This window comes from Sparus aurata, chromosome 10 (genome assembly GCF_900880675.1).
Source record: "Sparus aurata chromosome 10, fSpaAur1.1, whole genome shotgun sequence".
Classification (NCBI taxonomy): Eukaryota; Metazoa; Chordata; class Actinopteri; order Spariformes; family Sparidae; genus Sparus; species Sparus aurata.
In genome coordinates, this window is record NC_044196.1 from 29,864,314 (window position 1) to 29,883,008 (window position 18,695).

At 39.9% G+C, this 18,695-nt stretch overlaps 1 protein-coding gene and 4 non-coding genes across 11 annotated transcripts in view; 1 reads left to right on the plus strand and 4 right to left on the minus strand.

Moving 5' to 3' along the window:
* Nucleotides 1-213: 213 nt before the first annotated feature.
* Nucleotides 214-18,695, plus strand: part of m1ap (meiosis 1 associated protein) — a 43,594-nt gene continuing 25,112 nt past the window's right edge. The window contains exons 1-5 of one of the 7 annotated variants that reach the window (XM_030429890.1): nt 258-477; nt 1,060-1,091; nt 4,754-5,017; nt 5,167-5,364; nt 8,501-8,672. In XM_030429890.1, coding sequence (XP_030285750.1) covers nt 4,754-5,017; nt 5,167-5,364; nt 8,501-8,672 — 634 coding nt within the window. In that variant the 5' untranslated portion in view covers nt 258-477; nt 1,060-1,091. Of the gene's footprint in view, nt 478-1,059; nt 1,092-1,124; nt 1,372-4,753; nt 5,018-5,166; nt 5,365-8,500; nt 8,673-18,695 lie in introns of those variants that run through there. The other 6 variants (XM_030429891.1, XM_030429889.1, XM_030429892.1 and 3 more) reach the window with 6 other exon arrangements.
* On the minus strand, nt 5,694-5,765 carry trnaa-cgc (transfer RNA alanine (anticodon CGC)). The gene has a single exon. It is a non-coding gene; the product is annotated as a tRNA-Ala (tRNA).
* trnaa-cgc (transfer RNA alanine (anticodon CGC)) lies at nt 6,391-6,462 on the minus strand. Its single transcript has one exon. It is a non-coding gene; the product is annotated as a tRNA-Ala (tRNA).
* Nucleotides 16,067-16,138, minus strand: trnaa-cgc (transfer RNA alanine (anticodon CGC)). The gene has a single exon. It is a non-coding gene; the product is annotated as a tRNA-Ala (tRNA).
* Nucleotides 17,829-17,900, minus strand: trnaa-cgc (transfer RNA alanine (anticodon CGC)). Its single transcript has one exon. It is a non-coding gene; the product is annotated as a tRNA-Ala (tRNA).

Sequence of the window (18,695 nt, forward strand, 5' to 3'; positions counted from 1 at the left end):
TTAACAAACTTCAGTTAGCCTAAGCGTTAAAAATGTATGTGGAAATATAAAAAATATAACTGTTTGTAATTAATTAGATGAGACAAGAAGAAGTTTATTTCCTCCTCCCTCTGAGAGGGTGGTTAACTTAATTTAAAAGTCTTATTGAGTTATGGAGTGACTCATCTTGACAATAAACAATCTTTGGCTTCATACTTGAGTGATGGTCCTCGCGCCACTGCGAGGACAAATCGGAGTCGGCAGACGGAGGCTGCGCGTGACAGAACGTTACAAGCGGTTACAGGTACTTAGCCTGCTGTTAGAACTGGCTAGCGTTAGCCTACTGAATAGTAATCAGTCGGGTTAGCTTTGTGAGTAGCTTGTCACAACTTTCTTTTAAGATACTTTTAAGAATATTCCCTATTTAGTGGCGTCATTTTAAACACAATTAGCTAAAGTTATTCCAGCAGCTAATTTAGGAGGAGGGAGTGAGCTATGGTAAGCTACTAGCTAACAGTTAGCTACAATGTTACTTTCGTTAGCCAAAGCCAGCTAAAAAATCAAAATAACAGAGCTAACGTCTGATTTGACTGGTTTTATCTTATCTGACTATATGTATATAAACATGTAGGTTACATATGTTTGCATTTAGCTTTTAAAAGCCAAGGAGTTAGTGTTACTTGCCACACAGTCTCTTGTCAGAAGAATTCAACCACAGCTTTTGCTGCTTGTTTTGAAACTTTTTTTTAAAACTTTCATCTTAAATGTATTTCTAACAATTTATACACTCTTTAACTTTCAGTGAACTTAACTCTGATGCTGGTGGATGAACCTAGCATTCACACAAATACACATGATTTAACTGTAAGGGATATTTAGAAAATTCACATAGTTTATAGGTAATGCTGTGGTATACAATGAAAAAAGCCGTCAGATTATGTTGAAGGATCATTGTGGGCATCAGCAGGCCAGTATGAATGTTTGTGTATGTGTGTTTAAACATAGACTGGTGTGGTAAACAGAAGTTAAATTGTTGTGCTGTTGGACTGAAAATGATGGATTTTGTTTATGTTTACGCAGAGAGAGGTCTGAGAGGTGATGCAAGATCAAAGGTGTGACGGGGAAAGATGTATGATCTGGGTGGTGAGGTGGACAGAATTTGGCTTAGAAGAGGCAAACTGAGTCAGAGACAGATGAGAAGGGCAGAAGATCAAACGACACACGCACTTTCACACAATGTGCCCTTTATTGCCGGTAAAATAGGCCTTCTCTGTGAAGATCAGTACAGAGCAGGGTCTGAGGACAGTGGATTTAAGTGCTTGGATGATAAAGAGCGCTCAGAGCTCAGCTTTCGATCGGAGGGGATTAGTTCTGTCAATGGCTTCTGCTCTGGTAAGAGTAGTCCCAGCCTTCAGGTGTTTTTAAGGCGTGTTGTTATTTCTGCTTGTCTTTCAAGTTTAAATCTTGTCTAGTATGGTTCTGTTGGTGCCTCAGTGTCTTAGTTTGATCGTGGGCATCAGCAGGCCAGTATGACTGTGCGTGTATTTGTGTTTAAACATTGAGACAGACAAGTGATGTAAGGCAGGCCCGCTGGCAGATTCATGGCAACATGATGACAGGAAGCAGAAATATTCCATTCGCCGTTAAATTAATTCACCACTCATATACGAAAAAGGAATTTGTAAACAAAATTGTCCTCTGTAACTCCTCAGCAATGCAGTACCCAAACTTTGGACTCAGAACTAGAATACTTAGTTTGATATACACAAATGGTTAAGGTATTTTATTAGGGATCCGAGGTATTGATATATATACTGTATTCAGGTCTGCCACTATGAAAATGTTCGTTTGTTTGTTTTCTTCCGCTTTATCCATGCGGGTCGCGGGTGATGTTACCGCTTTTATACCACCTTTTTCAAGGTGGAGCGGGGATACTGGGGCCAAATCCAGTGGCTCTATGGGCGAAGGCCAGGGTACTCCCTGGATGAGACGCCAGCTCATCGCAGGGCCCTTACTGATGGCAGTGGCTGCCACGAAGGTGCCAACGGCACATCAGGAGTGGTGTTGGGGTTCAGCATCTTGCTCAAGGATGCTTCGGCTTGTAGCTCAGTCCCGCCCAGGGGAGCCAGGGATTTGAACCAGTGACCTTCCGGTCACTAGTCCTCAGCTCTACCCACTGAGCCACAGCCGCCCCACTATGAAAATGTCTGCTATGAAAAAGCCCTTCAAACCTGTATCATTGTCTCGTGTAGGCTAATCTGTTGTCTTGGTTCGTGTTTCAGCTGTTTCCTCACGCTCAGTGGTCATGTCTGTTCTCGCCCGCTGAGGTGTGGAAATGAAATGACTAATTTTACTGATGTGTGACAGAATAGAGGGTCATTGGTTTTGCTAAATGAGGGGTTTCCCCTCCAGTAATGATGATGCGAGTGATCAGACACAAAAAGAATGACAGGGTTTCAGATTGCGTGATTGACTCTGTGAAGCGTGACGGGTTTTTCCCTCTCTGTCTCTCTGGCCACATCCTCCATGAGTGACACAGATAGGCCCTTTCTGTCTGATGATGCTTGGGAAGCTGTTAAAGGAAAAAAAGTGATACAATTTTCCCCCGATACATATTGATGAGGTAAAGGGTTTTACTCCATCACTCCTTGTGGTGTAAACTTCTCTAATCTTATCTCCTTCCTTTAAACATTTTAACTCCTGAACTGTTCCGCTTCTTGAAATTCAGCCTTTTGCCAGTTTATGGTTATTTGCCATCCAAATGATGTCACACATGGACATGGAGCAAGTTGCAGTCAATGTGTGTGTTAAAGAGACACTAAAAGACTTTTTTAACACTAGCCCTTTTCACACAGAGACTCCGCATCATCTCCACAACGGAGGTTCGCCAATTTTCTGCCTTATTTGATCACACAGAACTAAGCAGCACTGGTGTAAACCGCATCAGTGTGTCAATTCATACAGCATACAGACCTGCCATGATGGTGATGTCTGTGTTTTTTTTCAACGTGTTTCCCCCGGTGTCCACCTGTTGATCTAAACGTGTACCTGCTGACTGTTTATAATCCACATGGATGCTGTTATAATGCGTTGTGATTGAGATCCTGACCCACCAAACGTCCTGGAAAGTGCCAAAGTTACGTTTTGGGCTCTAAATGACATAATTGCTTAATCGCCATCGCATAACAGGACGCTGTCTGACTGTGTCACTAGTGGGAAGGGATTTTCTTTTCTGGGAGAAAGTTCATTAAAGGCTGAGCATTGCTGTGATTTTTTTCAAGACAGTAACTACAACAACACAAGTTTTGTGAGACATTTCCCTTTATTTTGTTTAGTGAGTTATCAGATCGACAAGCCGTGCTCTAGGCCTCCTGCTTATCCATTCACACAGGCACGCCTCTGCTTTGCCTCTGACACTACCTTCAGAGGCGCATTAGAGCCTCAGCAAAATTTCACCCCTCGTCGCATCTGAACCTTTGTGAATGAGGTTACTGTTTCGAATTTTGTGAAGCTGACACCACATTGTTGTGAATACATGCATAATTTCTGCTTTTTGCCTTTTAGGGGTACTTTGTATTCTCCAGTTTCTGTAGTGCAGGTATTGATATATCACTAGATGATTGTCTTGCAATGTATAGATTATTGCAGAATCTTTAGCCTGGCTTGAATATCGTGAGTCATGTCATCAGTTACTCTGTCATTTCTACCCCTATCCAAAACTTGCATCCATTAAAAAGCTTCGAGGTGTAGCTCAGATGTGAATATTAACTAGTGCTGGAACAATTACTCTGTTCATCAGTTGACAAAAAAATCCTTTACCAACATTTCTGTTTGTTAGATAATTGTTTTAGGCATTTCCAGTTGACCAGGTAAAACAATGTGGAGATGTCACTTCGGTTGCTAGTTGCAGGCAGCCGTATTAACATTGATACAATACTATTTGTAACTACAGTGCTTTCCAAATGCTCCATTTTATCCTTCTTGTTATACTTTGTGCTGCTATAATGACCCATTTTTCCACAGGAATCACCAGAGTTTCTGTGCTAGTCTAAACCTTGCATCATGACTGCATGAGGCTCGGTTTAAGTGGGCTTTTGACAACCCTACTGCAAGTTGGCTGTCAAAAGTTAGCTGCAATGTAATAAAATAGATCAGAGGGCTAATGATAATGATAAACAAGTTAATAGTCTTTATTCATTCACCACAAAGCAAGGACACTCTGTGCACAATAAACTCTTACAGCATTTTTCCACTTCAGGGAGAATTTATTCCTCAGGAAACTATGTTGTCTGCTTTACATATGCCTTACAGCAGAGTTCCACTTTCTGGCCTCCAAATTGATTCTCACAGTCTCATTTTCAGCCATTTTCACATTAGGCTCCTCAGCAGCCAGGGAAAGACACTGAGTTTTGTGATAACCGGGCCATTTATAGCCTAGATTCTTACATAATATTCCATGTTTATCATAGCCTCTTTATTCATGTTCTATTTACAGTGGTGCTCAACGCTTGTCTTATGAATACAGCTTATGTTCTTTAATGTTGTTCACTCCATGAGCTGATTACCATGACAGGGCAATGGTTTGTATTTGTGTCTATATGTTTTGCTAATTTTGGTAATTACTGGTTTTACTCCTCTTGGCCTGCGGCTTTTGATAGATGTACACATGAGAACATTTATGTGGGATTACCTTGTTTCTTTAAAAACATTTGTTATGCTTTTCTCTGCTTTCTTTGTCATTGAACACTGCTGTATTTGTGTATGCTGTTTTCAGATGTCCGTGGACAACATAAAGAAGTCAGCATGTTCCTCCAACTCTGGGAACTTGGTTTACTGGTCCTCCTCATTTCCGCGTCAACCAGCAAGGGTCCTGATCGTGGAGGCACTGCCACCCTGGTGGTCAGAGACCTGTGCGGTGCTCTGTGATGCTCTGGATAACTTCCTGTCCCTGGCCTGTTGTCTGGATGGACCCTGTAGGATCCCGCTACTCAGTCTGTATGCCATCAGCAGGCAACAGGAATGTCTACTGCCATTTGTGGTAAGGAAGATGAAAGAGAAGTACATTGTAGATCTGTTATTGGTTTGTCATGTTCTTCCTCTCACCCCACTTCACTTTATTGCTTTCTGTCAGTACCAGAGATCTCTCACTTGTATTCCTTATTTTTCTCTGTCCACCTCTATTTTCAGCAGGTTCGTGCTAACCTGGCCAGGCTGCGTTCCTGCGTTGAGGAGCTGAGGTCTATTCCAGGTGAAGGTTGTATCAGAGGAGCAGCCAGGGGAGGCGAGCTGCTGCGACAGGCGGTGCTGGACAGTCTGCAACAGTTTAAACAGTACATCAGACATACCTGTACAGGAAACCAGGCCAGCAATAACGCATTTGTGGAGGTGAGTAGAGATAGACCCTTTATATGCACAACCAGCACAACAAATGTATTTATCAAAATGTGAAGACCTCACTGCTCTTGCAGTTTTTGTGGGCGTGCTCCTAGTAACTTTGTGAGTGCTGATGGCTGTCCCATAATTAAGTACCCACGTGCGCTCTCTGTAGATCTCCAGCGAGTCTGCTTATGGGTGCACACTATGGGCTTCAATAGGTCCACGTGGGCTCAATTCCCAAGCCGAGAGGGTGGACCATTCAGGCCATGGTCTGATCACTTATTTTTACAGAGTTTAATTTACTTGTGTATCCGTTCTGTTTTACTGGCTTTCAAAAGTGGAGATGCTGGGGATTGAACCCAGGGCCTCATACATGCGAAGCATGTGCTCTACCACTGAGCTACATCCCCCAAAGTTTGTAGCTCACACAACTCTATCTGTATAACAAAGTTGGATGCGGGTACACAATAGACCAGCTAATTTTGAGAACTTGATTTACATGTGAAAACAATATGTTCACACTAGGGTTGTAAAGATCTCTATCCATATGGTAACATCTAAACAATAAGAAAATGGTTGAGTCTTTCAATTAAATTCAAGCCAGAAAAACAAAACTGAGCAACATCTGCTCAGATCTGCGAAAATGTAAATACACTCGGGTACTCTGCTGAGTCTCGGCTGGTTGCACCTCTTTTCTGGCCCCCTGCTCTGTGGTCGTCTTTGCTGTCTTTTAATTCAGCTGCATCCACAATTTAGATGTTTTCAATTTAGTCAACTGAAGAAGGGATGAATGATTTCTAAGATTTGAACAGAGCCCCTGAATACTACCTGGAAAAGAATCTCATCATCTGTCCTCCATTTTTTAGATCACATGGAGAGAAAATTGGGAGGCAACTTAGATTAGTATTCTTAGTGTACTGGTCAATTTATGTTATTGTGACAAAGCCTTACAATTATTCATGATGCAGTGCTTTAACAGTTATCATTGATCTTCACTGTAAATTTGAAGGTGTTGTAGCACAGTACCATAAGCAATGGAGATGCTGGGGATTGAACCCAGGACCTCATACATGCGAAGCATGCGCTCTACCACTGAGCTACATCCCCTTGTTTTATAACGAACAAAAAATCTAAAACATTGAAACTGCACAAAATGGAAATACTGTATGTTATGTGTCAACTTATTGTATATGAAGTAATTTCCCCTAGATAGTTGGCTGTTTCTGTCTCTACAGATCCATCATGTCGTCAGCTAGTGACTAGCTGGGACTGGATAGACCCCTTTGATGTTCAAACTCTCTGCTAATGCTAATGTGGGGAAGAGGCTCCACTTATATCTAATAAATGAGGTCTCTTCATGTCCAATTTAGTGTATTTAGCAGCTGCAAAAACATAATGAAATGGGATTCTAATTAGCATTTTTAAAAGCTTAAAAAATCTATGTTAACAGTTCTTCTTAGTGGCTGAGAACTCTTGACATCCTATATCAGACAGTCTGCTTAGAACCAGCTCGTCTACATTTGAAATGCTGCAAATGGGCTCTATTCATCTGCTGATGAGCCATCTGTCTTAAAGGACTGACATCAGTAAAGCATCAGCTCTCTTTGTCTTCTTGCTAGAATATCCAATCAGTAATCATATTTAAATGGCAAACCCCTCAAGTACAGAAACTAGTTCTGCGCTGCATTACATTTGTTCAGTGTTTGGTAAAATTGTTTCAAGGCCAATCCCGGTCTCAGTTGTTTCAACTTTCTGATTTACATAACTTTGTTGTGGTGCTAGGGGATGTAGTTGTTGACATCAATTAAAGACCATAGCTTTGACATTTAACAGAACTATTAATGCCTATTTAAGTTATGTAATTCAAAGCCAGCTTGGGGCTATTACCATTTATATACTGAAATCGTCTAATATGTTAGATATCAACGGCGACAATATGGGGAGCCAACTGAGAAATGAGCCAGTCACTGTCCTTCTGGTTGAATTTGATCATCATGTCCTCCGGGTAAAGGGTTCTCAGTTGTTGACGAGGATTTCTCAAATCCAACCAGCTTTATTAAGAAGCTCTGGGCAGATGATTACACTAAGAGTCACTGTTTCCGACAGCAGCAGATATGAATAGCACTGTTAGGCAGCAGAGGGACACTAAGCAGAGACAGGGCCCTGTGCATGTGTGTCTGTGTGTGCGTTGCTGTTCCACTAATGCATGTTTTCATTCATAATGGTTTCTAGCATTGATGATATGCTTTAGGCCTATACATATGGCCAGACAGCAGGAAACAGAGAGCAGAGCCCATTGATAAACCAATTATAGTCTTCATTTATTGCTACTGTTAATGTGATTCATTAGGGTGCAGTCTAACATTAGTTTGTCTGTTTTCACCCCATTAGACATGTAAATGCACTAATTTGATCCTGTTCGTCCTCACATATAGTGTTCGCTTAAGTAGTTGCGTAAATCTCCTGCAGAAATCTTCATTAACAAATAATGGATCTGTAAAAATACATTTTACAGTGCCTTAACAGTTGTTTTGATCACTCAGGGTAGAATAACATGTGAGATAATTATAGCTTAGTTACAGGAAACATTAAAATTACAGATCATATGGCAAGAGTGCACTCAAAGCTGCATTTTTTTCTCAGGAAACAGTTTTTATACTATGTGTAAGTGTAGAGTTGTGTCATTATACCATAAGGCATGCCACTTTTCTGTTAGGGACAAGGACAGCAGTTCTGACATCATGTGTTTAATTTAGTAACAGTAATTTACAGTATGTCATGTCCCTGAACTACAAGAGAAACACAACAGTCACACACAAAGAATGCTTTGTTGTGGTGTTGTTGTGGCCTGTTCTTTTGAAGATATGACAACCTCAAACCGAAATGGATCTTTTGTAATGCCAGCAATTCAGAAGTGATCCTTTGGGAAAGAGTTGGAACATCTATGCGTCATAAAGGGATATTCCAAATTTTATACGTTGTTTAACCATTCAACAATGGCCATATTTTACACATACTGACACCTTTACATGTGCCTATTGGACCCAGCAGTTTGGCTTTAATGGTTGAGATAAGAGGTGCTCTTTCTTTTCCTTTAACTGATTCCATGTCTTTTGAGGGTTGTCACTTTCCTTTATTTTAACAGGTTACTGTGGTGACCAGTCAGCCGGGGCGTGGCATCGTTCACCAGTTGGAGATGGGGCTCAAAGATGCTGACCTTGTGTCACTGAAGCGGCTCCTGGTGGTACAGATTTATAGTGCAGCAGACTGGAGCCAAGACAGCCCGTCACCTGTGGCCACGCAAGCTGAGACTGAAGGTAGGAAACCTTCAGACACAAAAACACACTGGATCACGCGAGGTTTGTAAAAACAAACATATTCACACTGCTTTTATATACTGCAGTGCATGTGGCTGTGACTAAGCAAACACTAGCAATAAGAAAACTACTTTAAGGAGGTCTGCTATCTATTTCCTCCCCCTCACTTTGCACATGCTCTTCCCCTGTGCCTTCTTAATCATCTTCAATTCAGTTGTGTAGTGTTGACCCATTTATCACGCTGCATTTTTGCCACATATCCGCAGTCAACACATTCTAGACACATGCCACAATTTCCACAACTTGGCTACAATCCAAACATTTACCAGTCCTCGCAGAGAGACTAATTTCCTAATGACATGTCATTCTTTGTAATTACATGAAGGTTCAAGTGGTGTGGTCTGAGTAAGTAGAGAGTGCAATGAGGATTGGATATAAATGAAGGGGAGAAAAAGAGGAGACTGAGAAAGAAAACATACAGAGAGGAGGGAGGAGAGACAAAATGAGAGCAAGTGTAAGTCTTTCCTGCAAAAATATTTATGTGCCGTTTGAAATATTTATTCCGTGATTTTAAACCACTTAGTGTATCAGTTGAGTAACTGACTGCAACCTTAGTTTTCTCAGAAGTGCATCAGATGTTGGAAAGATGATACTAATGATGTTGAGAGTTTGAGCTCACCTGACACAGTTATGTCAGTTATGCAATCCTGCCAGGGTTGTAGCTTGGCCCCCTTTCTGTTATTTTTACATAATATTAAGGTGAAATATTATGGATTTTGTCCCAGTTCTCCTTAATTAAACTTTTCCCTCATTCCCCCTGGAGTCAGTCGTGGTTTGCATTGGCCTTTCAATAACAGAGCTACCTGGGTGTTGTAAAATAAATCCCAGACTTTGTAGTGTTAAACTGAGATGTAACTTTAGTTTCTTTGTTGTCAGCCAAACTAAATATATAGAATATAGATATATACGGTGTGGAAAATCTGTTTGTGATGTTAAAAAGCTAATGGCATCCAGTGTAATGTTGCTTTACCATCCTTTTGTGTCCTATCTTTTAAGCCAGAGATTCTCACCGTGGGGCCCCTTATTTGTGAAATAGTTGACATTTAAAATAGTTTCAAATGTAACCATCCTCAAATAAAAATATTACTTTAGCAATTCTGGAGAAAGAAAGTACGTGTTGGAGTCTTGTTCCCAGGCGATCAAGTATGGAAACTCTAGATTAACCCAAAGTGTCAATGTTTGGTTGTTGGTTTTTTGGTCTGGACACCAACAACCAATCATACACCAACCTAAAGCTTCAATATTTAGGTGGGTGGCAACAAGACTCACCAAACAAATACCTCTTTCCAGAGTTGCAGACTGTATCTCTAACTGCTGTAATGATAGGTTACAAGCAGACTTTGCATCATTTAAGGAGTCGCAAGCCCAAAAGGTAGGCTTTTGGTTAGATGTTTTAGGGGGCTTTAATGCAAAGTGCAGTGGTTAAAAAGATTCATTTGAAGAGAAAGATGGAGGGTAAAACAGTCACTTTCTAGCTTGCAGGTGTCCAGGAAATTTAATTGATAGTAAATGCAGTCACAATGAGAAGAAACCGTGGTGAAATTATCGCATAGTACTGACAGTAAAAAAATCTAAAAACAAAAAACTACAGGAATGATGAGTTACATGAGTTACATGAGTCCCTGCTTCACCTCCTCTGGTGCAAATTCCTCTCTTGTATTCACTGATCAATATGAGTGATGCTTATTCCTATCACGATAAAGACAAAGCAGTGCCAGTGAAAAAAGTAATTCTTGAATGGAGCCTTGGAGACATGGTTATGTAGTTACCACAGTTTGATGATAGTGAGGCCAGACTTTTTTTTTAGCTGCTGTGATGCCACTGGGACGAGATCACTTGTCCACAATGTCTCCAAGTGTTTACAGCACCAGGAAACATAATTGTCACTTGAACTCTGATACTTCTGCCTACACCCTCTTAATTATGTCAACACTAGTGGTGCTGCTAGACCGCATATGCTCCACATAAAGATTTTTCATTAGAGCTGGTTCTTTCCACAGTGGAGAAAACATGAAAACATTTTTGTACACAGTGTTATTGATGGCACAAACTATGTTATTGATTGGTGCTTTTCTGCCTTTTGTGTCACAGAATTGTCAGTTTGAATATGAATCTTCTTTAGTTTACTACTTTTTCTCATAAAAAACTTCACATAATACAAAATACAGAAGTTACAGTAGTCGACTTTTTTAATCTTCCCTTTTCTTTGTTTGCCGATTTACATTATAACACAGTTGTTGCTTGTCTTCAAAAAGGCTCAGAACAACCAGACCCTAAGATAGCTCCTTAAAAATACAAGACCACACAGTCTATTTGCTTGGAAACCAGTGTACTTCTATAATATTTCAGACTGTGCAATTGCTCACAGTAAAACCACAAACATTTTGGATGAAGAATCGGCCAACAGAGAAAAGGGAATGGTCTCAGTACTGCATCCAAGAGCTACGGTGACCTCAGAGATCATCTGTCTGGAAACTGAAGCTGGCTTAAATCAAAGATAAGAAGTTTAACTGTCTAGCCAGTATGATTTCAGACTTATACCAGATACCAGTATTGGTCCTGAAATTGTGTTTAAATGTCACACACTTTGTGATAGTTTGACTGGGTGTTTTTATTGTATTTTACAACGATTTCAGATACCTGCTATTTAAGGTATAGACCACAGAGCTCCTCAGAAATGGCAGTATACAGGGAGAGACTTCTGTTTGAATTTAAATTTCCATTTATTAGTCGAATATCTGTTTCCTTTACCATTTATCAAGTTTATTATCATGTACAACCCTGAGGGAGTTTGTAGCAGAACTTTGTTGATCAGCAGTGGCATGTAAAGGCTCATTGACCCATCGTTTCAATTTGTAAAGCAATCTGTGTTTTGAAAAGGGATGTGTGACTAATATACCAAGCCTAATACGCAACATTTTACAAGCAGTGTTTATTTAGGGAATACTCTGGAATCTGGGTGCGTTGTGGAATCTTAATCATGTCCTTGTGTTTAAGATGCTGGGTGGGAATACTCTGTGAGAGAGAGAGATTGAAGGAAATATTTCTCACTTAACCCCAGACTATTTATTTTAGCTGTGTTCGTGCGTGTGCGCGCGTGTGTGTGTGTGTGTGTCTGTGAATGTGTGTCAGTCAGTCCATGGAGTGCAGTATATTATAAGAAGTGGGTGGAGTATCCATTTATGTACCAAAGGGAGACTTGGAGCGAAAGCGATAACTAATGTTTTCATTCTCTTTTTGTCTTTCATCTTCATCACTCACTTATCTAATGGCAAGAAAGAGGGTCACAGTTTGTTTCTAGAATAAAGAAAGGTTATTACATAACTGTGTGTGTGTGCGTGTAAGGCAAGTTGAATCGAACAAATGTGCGCACAGTACCGTGCAGCAACTTGATAGAACCATCAGTAAGAGGATAGTTATGCAAATGCCTAATTTTTCAAAAAGCTGACAGTTGATTTGCTCAAACTGCTTGTGTGTGTGAGAGTGAAATGCAGCATATTTAATAATGACTGGCAGCACTGTTAGGAGTTCTCTCAAGTGTATCTTTTTGAGAACCAATGTGAGTTTTACATTCTGATATTGAGGATATTATTGTAATCGGTTCTGCAAAGTGCATTTTAACAGTCAGACTTGGATGTTAAGGTCAGAAAAGGGGTTAAAGTTAAGAGTGTAGTTGAGATGGTTAAGGTTAAGGGTGAGGTAGTGCTTTGGGTCAACAAGGGATCTCCTAAGTATAAAAGTACAAACGTGTGTCAGTGTTTAAAGGCCAACGCCTTGATAAGCATCCTGTTTTTGTTGAAACTCAACCAGGGTATCCTTGAATCCCCTGCCTGTTGTATAATTGTACAGTTGAGCACCAGGGAGCACATAGAGAAATGGGTCACAGAGCGAGGAGCAGAGTGAGACAGAGACGGAGATGATTATGGCACCGGTGGTTTGGGGTTTGCTTCCTCACAGTTGAACAGCCAAACTGTTGACTCAAACAGATACAAGTTGTCCCACACAGGATGCAGCAGTACCTTAGGGACAGTCAGCAACAAATAACTTCTCACTTCAGTTGTTTAGATTCATAGGAGAAGTAATGTAAATGCATTGTTTTTCTTTAGATATAAAATTGTGTTGAAATTAAACAAATTAATTATGTAAGTAATGCAACTCTCTGTAGCAGATTTTTGACAGTTTGATGTATAATACTTAAACACTGATGATATGATTTTCGTAAGTTTTATTTACCAAATTAAATATTGAAAAATAACTGAAATTGTGCTACTGCATATAGTCAAACATGAACCTTTCTCAAGAGTACATTGCCTCCTCAGCATGTTCTGTTGATGCAGGTTGCTGATGATTAGTTAAATGTAGTCCGGTCACAGCTGTTGGCTTTACAGCCATCACTTCGATGAATGCTTAGACCTCAGTGACAAGAAGAGATGATAGTAGAGGTGATGGAGTGGATGCAGAAGAGAGACGAGCCAAGGGGAATAATGCTTGTCTTTTTGCAGACAAAATCATTTTTTTGGAGCAGAGGGATAGAGAGTAAGATAAAGTCGCAAATACAAGCTGATAAAGGGTTTATTACAAAAATACATAGTAGATCAGAGTGATAAAAGAGAAGATGAGACAGAGACTGTGACGGATAGGTGTTGATAACAGTGTCAGTTAGTGGGTAGATGTCGAGTGCGAGATTAAGGCAAAGACAATGGGTTTACATTACCTGAGGCTGCCTGTAGTGCTGGCATTAACCCAAATATGTGTTTAGCTGCCAGACGTTGTGTTTGTGTGTGTGCGTGTGTGTGTGTCTGTGTGTCTGTGTGTGTGTCTGTGTGTCTGTGTGTGGGTGTGTGTGTCCTTACCAGTCAGTGAAACATTGCCCCATCTGTGCTGTAACTTTGCTCTGGACCAGCCTGTCTCGAAACTGCCAAAAAGTTGCCAACATAACAAATCTTCAACCAGTCACATTTTGAAAGATGTAAAGTTGTGAAGTGGATACATGGGTAGAGGTGACACTGAAACTGAACTTGTGTTTGATAATTATTCAGTGAAATTCTGTGTTTTTTCAGTGAGTTTTTGGAATTAGACTGCCGACTGGAGCCTGTACTAACAGTGACAATCAGGGATTAGCTTCTCTCATGTTGATGAGCCCAATTCAGGACAGGTTTGATGTGTTTTTAGTGCTTTAGACTTCACTATTTCTCTTTCCAATAACACCCCAATCCGAAAGACATCAGGTGCTGGGAATGTAAACGGACATTTATCATGACATTCTTTTCACTCCTTGCATTGACAGGGGTGTCACGATTTTAAAAAAAATCAAAAGCAGGATCTGCAATTCTTTGGTAGTTTTTTCTCTTTACTCCCACCTACTTGTGTGCACCCGAACTGGGAAAAAAAACTCTTCAAAGACGATGGGCTGACTAGTACTGGAAATAATTCTGAGAGCGTCCTTCATTTGTTTGGGAAGAGGGTTTACTCATGGGGGAAGAACTCATGACATTCTTTTCTCTCCTTGCATTGACAGGGGTGTCACGATTTTAAATTAAACTATCGAAATCAAAAGCAGGATCTGCAATTCTTTGGTAGTTTTTTCTCTTTACTCCCACCTACTTGTGTGCACCCGAACTGGGAAAAAAAACTCTTCAAAGACGATGGGCTGACTAGTACTGGAAATAATTCTGAGAGCGTCCTTCATTTGTTTGGGAAGAGGGTTTACTCATGGGGGAAGAACTGAAATGAAGTGAACAATGCAAGACATACTTCTTTGTTTTGTTTGAAAAGATAGTTTTCTCTGGACAGATTTGAGAAAGCAAACTTTGTATCAAACTGAATTTTTATATTTTGTTTATTGTTGAAACCCAGGATGGTATTGGTATTTTTTGAACTTCCAATTCTTTATTTTTTGTGAAATATATTTGAATCTGCCTAATTCTAACCAGCAAAACCACTCCAGGAGGAAACCCCCATCCTTTAAAAAAACATTGTTTGTCTGTCTCTGTCTGTCATGTCTCCAAGAATTAATGAGACTTTATCACCTAATCTGATACAGTGACTATCGTAACTGACAAAAATATTATCAGGTCTGAATCCAGCATAATAGAGTCCACTTCTCCCAGCAAGAATGGGTTAAGAAAAACTCCTTATTATCAGTGTGAATGGACATACTGGGGATTGAACCAAGGGACTCTAACACTGAGCTACATCCCCGTCCATTCATTCAAACAAATGCATTGTATTTTATTAATTTTAGCTAATAAATGCACATGTCCCTGATACATCGAAATCCAACCAAATACAGCTGTTTGTCTGCTTGACCCATTTTACTCATAAAATTAAAAGAACGATGTTCAAGTATAGAGCAGGCAGCAGGATGATTAAATTGGGTCCACCATTTATTCTGCACGCCAAAGGAAGTTCCTGCCAGACGTAGCAGTTTAATGCTTTACTCCCTCCAGACTAGAGAAATACAAACACTTGTCCAGCTTGCCAAGTCTGTCTGTCAGCTCCTGCTTTGAGTGTGCGTATGTGTGTTTTTTTATGTGAATACATCACAAAGACACGGAGCATATATCTCTGTGTTCATAATGTTTGTGTGTTATGTGACAGTTTCCATTCCAGCTTGATTTAGAAGTCATTTTTTAAAGTCTTTGGCATTTGATGTCAATTTCTAAAGATGCATAACATTGCAATGGGCCTTATAAATGCAGATACAAGTACAATATGTGCACACAATTATGTAAACACACACCAGACAAAACCTATATTTACTCTCGAGACAGAATTGCAAGTTCGAAAAAGAAGCATCTGCTTTGGGAGTAAGATGTGTTATTTTTGCAAAGTCATTGTCAGTGCGCTAGAGGACACCCACTGTGACAGGCAGCCAAGCAGATACAGAGACACACCCATGCTCCCGTCTGGAGCAGTTGCAGAGATAGATTACTACAGTCTGACTGTCTCCCATGAACAGCTGGACCTTTGTCCCCTTGGCTGCATCTCTCATTCTCTCTCTCTCCCTCTCTCTTGCTCTCTCTTTCTCTCACTCTCCCTCTCTCTCTCTCTCTCTATCGCATCGAAAAAATCAAATTGCAAATGTTGCCTTGAGGAGTGCCATCAGGCAAAGTTGGAGTGACAACTTATGCATTTGCCTAAAGTATCATATCTAGCATTGCCTTGATTTGAACAATGTACTTAAATGTTGTCTTCATACATGTAAAAAGCCTTTGTCCTCATCGTAGCACATTTTTAACAAGATGGACTTGAGGACATGGAGATCCAAAGCAGGTTCCTGATTAAGCTGTATCACCTGAAATGCTTTGTTTTCTCAGTTTTAAGGCTATAAGTGGAGATGCTGGGGATTGAACCCAGGACCTCATACATGCGAAGCATGCGCTCTACCACTGAGCTACATCCCCTACATGTGACACATCAAATATCAAGATTTCTGAATTTAAGTATTAAAGAGTTTGGGCCTGGCAGTAACTTTATTATCATAATTATCATTAATATTATTATTTTAATGAATTACAATACTCAATACTTGAGCTGAGTTTCGAGGATTTGCCATGGCACACAGTATTTAGTTTTCTCCAACATGCCAGGTCCTGTTTAATGTAGAATGTGAAGGCCAGTTAGAATAGAACCAGCTGAAGAAAGGGAGCTGTGCTTGGCATCTCTGTACAGCATGTCTAAATTTGAGAAAAAGTTACTTATCAGAATGATAAAGGAGGCATGGATGGCACTTAGTGACCTAGGTAATTGCAACAAGAAGTAGTAGGTTTTTATGTACATATTTTTTTTTTTAGAAGTATGTAATTATAAAGGAAGAGTGAGCCAGATGGTCACAGAAATATAGGTGTTTAAAGGTGTAGAATTTTAGATTTAGACTTATCTATTTTATCTACCCCATAAGCTGATGTGTGACTTTGGGAAACATTGAAATCCTCATCGATTTGACTTATGGAATGGATTTTATCATTCTATGATCATTTTTATCAAGAATATGGTTGTATTGGGTCTTCCCAGGCATACATCACCAGCAGGGATTGATTCTATAGAATATACTGTATGTTAAGGTTTGTTTATGTTAATCATGTGTGGTTAGTTTAATTTCTCTTGCTGTGTGTGGCATTTCTGTGTCTTTTATAATTGTGTGCAGACAGTGGTTTAATCCGCTGTCCATTTATTTTAGCTTGATAAAAGCTTATAAAACAGCTTTATTTTTAGAAGAAATGTTTACGAATACATAATGGCTGCAAGCTTAATTTTCAATTAACACAGCCTGATATCCAAAGAGGTTATTGAGGATTATCGCAATCTTCGTGTAAGACATTAGCTTGTCCTTCCTTACGGTATTTCAGGACTGCACAGAGTCACCTCTGAAGCAGAAACAGGCTGATGCTGCATGAATATCGACTTGTTGAAGCAGATCTCTGATTCTATGAATGCTGTGATTATCAGTAAATCACAGTAGGAGTTTGCATATGAATGATTTCACTGCTTAGAAGTTGTTCCAGCATCAAAAATAGACAATTCCACTGAGACACTTCTCTCTGAAAAAGATAATCTCTATACCTGACAAACGGTATTGTATGTAGTATAGTTCACAAATGGTACCTTTATATTATACTGTGCCACTGTAGACTTGATAAAACACTAATGCTTCATGTCACATTGCTTTTGAACTCCTGTAATGGATAGCGACACCACTGAAAATGTCAGCATTTGATGTTTTATTGATGATAATGGTCTTAGGCAATGATTCAGAAAAGTCCATCCACTGCTGATGTTACACTCACCAAACCTGAGTGGACTAGGTAATTTGCAAACTGGGCTCAGATTTCCATTGGCATTGGAAACAGACTTCCATTCTATGAATGTTAAGATTCAAAGCAACATGTGTACACTTAAATAAATTGTGTCAGCGCCTTTTTATATAAAACACTGCCCTCCCATGGATGGCTGCCTTTAGGCAAACTAACTATTTTTGTAGTTTTCGTGCAAGTCAGTTTCAAGCACCACTGAGCTACATCCCTTTACTTGGGTGTTTCATGCATCAAATTGTTATTTCTTCATCTACGAAATGTGAACTTTTCAGAATACAAATGGAGATGCTGGGGATTGAACCCAGGACCTCATACATGCGAAGCATGCGCTCTACCACTGAGCTACATCCCCTAGACACTGCCCATGATATAGTTTAAACTTGCAGGCTGTGGTTTTTCCTGTCTTCTGAAATACTGGTTGTTTAGTGGGCACGAACTACAATGTTTGTTACCAAAATCTTTAATAATTCATTCTGATTTCGCATATCCAGAGGAAATTCAATTTAATGGCTCTTCAAAATGTATACACCATTCTGATTATGTAGGCTTTGTGCATCCTGATCTCTGCACAATATTTAAAAAACGTCAAGCTGTAAAAAGAGCGAATGGTGAATAACACTTATAGGTTGACAACTATCTGTGGTCAAAGAGCTAGTGGTGAACTGCAGCATCTGGTGGACTTACTGTTACCTCAATCACTGCTGTTCTCTTTACTTCCCCCCAGCAGTTTCCTCACAATTATATACTATTTTCTTCAATAAAAAGTTATTGAAATATAAAAAAGAACTACACAAAGCAATAAAGCTGAGCTAACTTGGTGGTTAACACGACAATAAGTTCAGACAGTTTATTCAGTCATATTTGTACAGATCTACTCCTGGCTTACAACTGTCTGCAGACCATTGCTCTTTTGTGGAACTAATTCCAGCAGTTGATCAAGTAAAACAGCTCTCAAAGGTCAGCAGTGTCAAGATAGCTTGCTATTGGTCAGCAGTGGCAATTCCGAAATTCAAAGTTCAGCTCTAGACACAACTGTTTGCACTGGAATGAATTTGGCCATGAAATTTCTGTGTAGTCCAGGCCACAAGCTATTGGCCAGGTCCTAATTTCCCCCTCCCCTTTGTCCTCACTGGTTGCTTGTGTGGTG